The following is a 7,706-nucleotide window of genomic DNA, read 5'->3' on the forward strand; positions in this document are numbered from 1 at the left end:
GTCACTCCCATTACAAGAAGGGAGCAAGGAGGACCCGGGAACTAACAGGCCGGTGAGTCTCACCTCTGTGCCTGGGAAGATCATGGAACAGATCATCCTGGATGACATGCTTGATCACATGAGGAATGAGAGTGTGATCCGAGATAGCCAGCACGGCTTTACCAGGAGAAGGTCATGCTTAACCAATTTGGTGGCCTTCTATGATGGAGTATGGCATTGGTGGACAAGGGAAAGGTGACCGATGTAATTTACCTGGGCTTCAGCAAGGCCCCTGATATGGTCCCCCACCACATCTTTATCTCCAAATTGGAGGGACATGGATTTGATGGGTGGACCACTCGATGGATAAGAAATTGGTTAAAAGGCCACAGATTGTGGTGGTGATTAATGGTTCTGTGTCCAGGTGGAGGCCAGTAACAAGCGGTGTCCCCCACGGGTCTGTCTTGGGACCGGTGTTCTTTAACATCTTTATCAATGGCATCAACAATGGAATCGAGTGCATCCTCAGCCAGTTTGCTGATGACATCAAGCTGAGTGGTGCAGTTGACACGGTGGAAGGATGGGATGCCATTCAGAGGGAACGCAATAGACTCGAAAGGTGGGCCTGGGTAAACATAATGAGGTTCAACATGGCAAAGTGCAAGCTTTTGCACTTGGGCTGGAGGAATCCCAGGCATCTATACAGACTGGAAGGAGTAGTCCTTGAGAGCAGCCCTGCAGAGAAGGACCTGGGGGTCTTGATAGATAAAAAGCTTAACATGAGCCAGCAGTGTGTTCTTGCAGCTCAGAAAGCAAATGGTATCCTTGGCTCCATCAGAAGAGGGGTGGCCAGCAGGGACAGGGAGGTGATTGTCCCTCTCTACTTTGCTCTTGTGAGGCGCCATCTGGAGTACTGTGTCCAGGTCTGGAGCCCCCAGTACAAGAAAGACAGAGAACTGTTGGAGAGGGTCCAGAGGAGAGCCACAGGAATGATCAGGGGTCTGGAGCACCTCACCTATGAAGACAGGCTGAGGGAGCTGGGCTTGTTTAGTCTGAAGAAAAGAAGGCTGTGGGGTGACTTCATTGCAGCCTTTCAGTACCTAAAGGGAGCCTATAAACAGGAGGGGAGTCAACACTTTGAGAGGGTAGATAACAGCAGGACAAAGGGAAATGGTTTTAAATTGAGGGAGGGAAGATTTAGGTTGGATGTCAGAGGGAAGTTCTTTACAGAGAGAGAGTGGTGAGGTGCTGGAACAGTCTGCCCAGAGAGGTTGCGGATGCCCCGTCCATGGAGGAGTTCAAGCCCAGATTGGATGGGGCTTTGGGCAGCCTGGTCTGGTATTAAATGGGGAGGTTAGTGGTCCTGCCTGTGGCAGGGGGATGGGACATTCATGATCCTTAACGTCTCTTCCAACCTGGCCCATCCTGTGATTCTGCGATTCTGTCCCAGAGAAGATGGAACAAATCTATTGTCCGAGTTATACAATAAAAGGGCAAGAGACAACAGTTAAAAGTTACACCTGGGGAAATTTTAACTGAATGCTAGGCAAAGAATTCTTCCCCACAAGAGTGGTTAAGCACTAGAGTAAGCTGCTCAGAGGCTGTGGGAATTCCATCCTTGGAGATCTTCCAAATACAACTAGGCAGGTCCTTGAGAAACCTGATTCAACTTTGAAGTTAGCCCTGCTCTGAGCAGAATGCTAAAGTGGATGACCTGCAGGCATGCCTTCCACCCTAAATCAATAGAATGACTACATGTTTGTAAGAATACCTTGATGCAAAATACCAAGCCTGTGCACTCAATGCTTGTGGTTTGAGGATCTAGGTAAGAAGATATAATTTATTAGGTGATATAAATACATTTCCTAATACAGAACTAATGCATACATCAATACCACAGCATATTCAGACTTATAGAAATCACAATATTTATTGGAATTTTGAAATTTCTCTTGGATGGACAGAATAGGATGATGAATGAGATATATTCCCTAAATTTACAGTCCCATATAGAGTTTCTGCTGTAGTTGGAAAATTCCAGAATATTTATATGAACTATAAGAGCAGGAACAGGCTATTTTTAATATTTTTTTTACCTCTAAGGAAAAGAGGGGTTTTCAATACTAAGTTAAGTTCCCATACGGTAAGCCCATTACTTAAATAGTTCCCTTTCCAAACACTGGAAAAAACAGAAGGTATGCTGGTCTAGCTGTGACTTCATAAAAATATTGTTTTATATTTGTACAATTCATTTTTTTATAAAGGACATTTCCTCTAGAAACATAGTGCAGTTTAGATCAGGATATTCCCCGTAATTTACATATACTCTGAGATGTATTTGGAAAATATCTTTCAGTCTGGAGACAAGAAGGCTACAGGGAGACCTGAAAGCAGCCTCTTAGTATTCAAAGGAGGGCTATCAAAAGAAGGGGACAGACACTTTAGCAGGGGCTGCTGTGATAGGACAAGGGGAGATTGTTTAAAACAAAAGAGGGGAGAGTTAGACTGAATGTAAGGAAAAGGTAGTGAGGCACTGGCACAGGTTGCCCAAAGATGTGGTGGATGCCACATCCCTGGAAACATTCAAGGCCAGGCTGGACAGGGCTCTAAGCAACCTGATTGAACTGTAGATGCCCTTGTTCATTGCAAGAGAGTTGGGCTACATGACCTTTAAAGGTCTCTTCCAACTCAAACAATTCTATGATTCTAAAAGTTATGCTATACCTGGATTAAACTCAAAGATCTGAGACATCTGAACATTTCTTAAGAAAGTATAAAGTAATATAATATTTCAGCTTTATGTTTTCCTTAAAGCAGAAAGTTTTCTGTATTTTACTGGCCTTGTTTATATCTTGCAGGAAAACCACATTTCATGATTCTGTTTCTCCTTATGAAGTTAATAATAGAATCACAGAATATTCTGAGTTGGATGTGACCCAGAAGGATCATAGTGTCCAACTCCTCAAAGTTAATGCTTTTAGAAGGTCCAATCCCTCCTTTTACCTTTTATGTCGAATCAGACAGTAAAATCTTTGCCCTCATCAGTGCATTCAGATTCCTCCCACAGGAAGATTTAAAGGTTTTGGGCTTGTTAACCACAAGCTGAATGCAAGCAGTAAGTATGTGGTGATGGATAGCAGCTTAATTAACAAGCTATGAATCAACTGAAAGTCATTCTACATGCCAAGACCTTCACTGGTAAAATATATTCGCATTCACTCTAGATAAGGATTCTTACTGCTTTTGATGAGGAAAACAACAGAAATTAGCGACCAGCTGCAGGATCAGTATTCCTCTCCTTCAGGACATAAAACTGGCAATCTCCCATGGCGTCAATAGCAGAAAGAATAGTATCAAGAGAACTGTCTACGAGCTCATGTGAAAGATGTACAAAAAATACTAGTTTTATTCAGGTCCCCCAAGAGATTATGGTATTTAGCTTGCAGTTGATGGAGAGCTTAACTAGTCTTACATTTTTAGTGAGAAATTTCATTTTCCACATATCCAAAAGAATGTAAAGCCTCCTATAAGCAAATCCTAACAGTAAGGCAGTATTTGTACAAAATTGTGATGCACTGCTGTTATTTCTTCATGAGATATACAAGCTACATATCTCACACTGCTTTTAAATTTGGCAAGATATTAAGGAACGAGCTCAAAAAGCAAAGATAAAATTATGCACATGTAATTACAGTACTGAACCCTTCTAATACAGTGCTTTTTTAAAAAAAAGTTATATGACTGTTACTAGGTATCGTGTTCCACGGGTCTCATTCTGTTCCTGCTGAACTGAGTAAGAGCTTTAACGCTGATGAGGATAAAAACTATACAGATTAAATGCCTGGAAATATTACATGTACAGTATCTGACTGCAACTTTATTAACTCATCGGGGAACCACCTAGCAAAAAAAAAAACAGAATTGTGTTTCACCACTCTTTCTCCAACCTGTCCTATTTAACTGGAAGGTAAAGCATGTCTTGCCCTTCCTTCAGGTTTGGCTCAACTACTGTTTGTAAAATTCCCCTCTCCGCTGATAGAAAAAGGAGCTAGAACCTTACAAATTCCAGCAACAAATGCAATCTCTGACTTCCAGGAACTAAATAGAAGGACCTTTTTTAGTAAGCTTCCTTACAAGTACCTCATCAGAGAAATTATCTCTGGATCTGGAGTGAAGAACTGCTCCGCTATTATTCTAAATGATAGAAAATCAGCTAAAAATGCAAGTGACTCCTATCATTATCCAAATCAGGGGAACCTGTCTTGTATCCTAAAACTCACATAATGTCAGAATTTAAAATGGACACTGTTTTTTTCCTTGCTGGATTAAGATAACATCTATGATTGTAGGGAACTAATTCTGGTCTTTTCTTTAGGTGGTACTTAGTTATTATGCTTTAATAATGAAAATGCTAAAAGTAAAATATTAGTCCTCATGTACATTACAGAAAAATCTGTTTTTAAGCATTTTTTCCCACCTCCAATCACATATACTAAATAAAATGTACAACATACCTCGTCCATCCACAGTAATACCTATTCCACTGCTACACAGGCCATGAAACTCCGCTATTCATTGCAGCAAGAGATGTTGAGGGAAATAAAAAAAAGAAGTCATTTGTAGTGTTTTGCTTTTTTAATCCTAAAATAAATCCACTTGATTCTTTCTCAAAACAATTTTCTACAATTTAAGTAATCAAATGTCAGTGTTCACATGAATTATCTATAGATACCTTAGCTAGACATGATAGTAACATTCCACTCTGAACTTCTGCACATATTAAAAAAAAAAATTTGAAAACAAAAATGAAACACTAGAGTGATTTCATTATAGTCTTGACAGTACCGTCTCCCTCTGATATTACTTATGTACCACAAGGCCAGTTTTTCTTCACTTCCTCTAGAATTTCTTCACTTCCTCTAAAACAACATGAAATTACCATCCAAGACATCTCATCTCAATTCTGTTTGCAAGAGTCTTTTTTTTTTTTCAGTGTCCATGCTCATTTGAAGAACTAATTCCTAAAAATTATAGATTTCTAAAGTGAATACAAGACATTCTCTTATACTAGATTTACTGAACTAGGAAACGTAAAGATTTATCAGAGATGTCTGCTTCTTCTCTTTACCTAATCATTATTTAGTGTCAATACTTAATTCAAGTATCCAGTTTCACTCATAGAACTCCTGTTCCTTCTTTTCCAATTTTGTCACAGTTTGAGCAGCCCTGTAACTTGGTTTGCCTCAAAAGTTACAATGCGTAACAAAACTCAATACAGAATACCAGAGAGTTTGCTTTTCTTAAAAGGAGCAAACACTTTCAATGTACAGTTCTATTAAGTAAACTATTCATTCTCCTTAATGTATCAAGTAAATGAGCCCTTGATCTGAATAAGATTTTTTCAAAAAAACAGTATTTGAAGAAATATAACTTTTTACCTGAGTTTTTAGCAGGGCAGGGGTGACATGGCTCTCCAAAACCATAGTCAGGATTGGCACAGCAACATTCAGATTTTGTCACAGCACCAGGGAAAGGACGAATGCATGCTCCTTTTTTGATACCTCCATAGCATGTGCTACGCATATGAGTATCTAACAAAGGGAAAACAAATAAATATTTTATTTTACTTCTTTAGGCCCCAAGTGAAATGGATGTACACTAACTATGAAAGGGACCTGCAGGTATTGGTGACTGCAGGCTCAGCATTAGTCAGAATTTTAGGAAATTCTTTTAGACAGCTTTTAACATGTTTTGCTATTGCTATTCATGCTTCTTTTTTTTTTATTGGACATTTCAGGGTCAGATGCCTTTTGCATAAGTGTTTAAAGGATAATATGGGCTATCTTCTAGCAAGGGTGTTTGTGGACATTCAACCTAAACATGCAATTGAGAACAACAGGATACAGAGTAAGTAGTCTTTAGTTTTTACTTCTATTCTTCTAGAGACACTTGCTAGAACTTCACACTTGCTAGAACTTCAGCTATTTACAGACTAGATGGCTTCAATTCAATTCAGACTAGAGGATGGCTTCAATTATATTACTTGCTGAACTCCCAGTAGAACTATGGTCTGAACATGAGTCTCAGTTCACTTAAATCAAAGAGGATCCGAGGGAATGCAGATAGATGCCTTAAACATGTCCCAAAAACAACAAAGAAATTTGCACGAAAAATATTACAGAGCCAATTCCAACGAGAACTGGCAATTTCTTATGTGTCCTGCCAGCTCTTAGCTGTAAGCTGGCTCCTGAAAAATGGCATAGCTTGTACATAAAATGTTGTCTGTGGTCTCCCATAGGACAAGCAGTTCTGGAGCACAGCTAAATGCAGCCCAGATTTCAGGGCTCGTTCTGTGCCAAGAGCCTAGGTGAAGCCAGTACAATTCACTTACACTTGACAGCAGGAAAAGATTTTTATGCTTGACAACAATAAAGTATTATTGCACAAGAAAAGTCAGCTTATGTACCCAGCAAAATAGTTAGTTGCACCATGTCCTTTTCATCCGTGTCTAGAAAGTCCAGATGTCAATCTGTCACACTCTGCTATGAATAAAAGAACTTTGATCGCTGTTCTCTCACAGAAGTGAAGGTTTTCCCCTAGTTATGCATCCAGGAGAGAATGAAGAAGCAATTCAAGAGAAGAAAATGCCATGAGGGGAAATTTTCAGTGGGAGAAAAGATTGGAAATTATGGAAGAAGTACTTTATTGGAAGATCTTCAAAGATGTGAAGGTGGAAAGCAGCTGAAGGAAGCTATAGAAGCCATACATTAGACGAAAGCAAGTACTTTCTCAACAAAGTTTTTATAAAAGAAGAACAGGAAACCTGGTGGAGAATTTCTTCACTAATTGTAGGAAAACAATCTAATCTACACTGACAGTGATTCATAAAGCCCACAAAGAAGGAATAAATAAGCTCATTCTTCAAGAAGCTAAAAAGCAATACTGCGACAGGAAGAATGTTCTCCCAAGGCTGTGCTTCTCATGCTCCATCTGCACATCAGCTGCTTGAGGCACCTTGCTAAGCTTAAGTTTGCAATGGCACAATAGTTCTGACCAGACGCCTCTCCCTGCTCTGCTCCCTAAATAGTTTGATCAGCCTTGGACTACTAATTTCAGAATGCTGGAGAACTTATTTCATGCCCTGAACCATATCCTAGCATTGGTGCTTTTGTAACCATGTGCTTGTCTCTGGGATTTTATTCCATATTTTTCTGGAGGATGGTCTTGGAAGATCATTTATAGACTCTCAAATTGTGTAGCGAAACACTTCAGCACCTAGAAATATTATCACCACTGTATTTGTGGTCAGGGCCTGGTGGACCAGTGGTTGACCTATCTTCAGTGAAAGCCACTGCACTTATCCAGATGTTTCAGAAGGATGAATCATGCAATGCTCATGACAGGCACTGCAAAATAACCAGACTAAAGCTAAACTTAGATATTTTGTCCTGGATGTCCTGTATTTGGGCAGAGATGTGAAATGCAGACTGAATCATAAGAAAAAGTACCTCAGCATAGAACAAACAACACTGTACAAAGCTACAGCCACAGGTCAGTGCAAGTTCTGAGATGACACACATACACACAGAGCCAGCAGAGGTATCTTAACATGAAGTTGCAGTTAGAAGTATAGCCAAATTCTAGATGTGTGCAAATACTATCTTGGCATTGAGTAGTTATCTAACTGTTCCTTTTCCAAGCATTTGTTCTCCTTTGCTCTACTTTTT

The 7,706-nt window shown here is 39.8% G+C and overlaps 1 protein-coding gene across 1 annotated transcript in view; it reads right to left on the bottom strand.

The window, feature by feature from the left end:
* LOC100546990 (fibrillin-2) overlaps positions 1-7,706 on the bottom strand; it is a 198,981-nt gene that overhangs the window by 86,898 nt on the left and 104,377 nt on the right. Inside the window, exons 12-13 of the mRNA XM_010726029.3 lie at positions 5,418-5,570; positions 4,494-4,547 (exon numbers count right to left, since the gene is read on the bottom strand). Of these exons, the coding sequence (XP_010724331.2) occupies positions 4,494-4,547; positions 5,418-5,570 (207 nt within the window). The remainder of the gene's footprint in view (positions 1-4,493; positions 4,548-5,417; positions 5,571-7,706) is intronic.

Source organism: Meleagris gallopavo, chromosome Z (genome assembly GCF_000146605.3).
Source record: "Meleagris gallopavo isolate NT-WF06-2002-E0010 breed Aviagen turkey brand Nicholas breeding stock chromosome Z, Turkey_5.1, whole genome shotgun sequence".
Taxonomy (NCBI): Eukaryota; Metazoa; Chordata; class Aves; order Galliformes; family Phasianidae; genus Meleagris; species Meleagris gallopavo.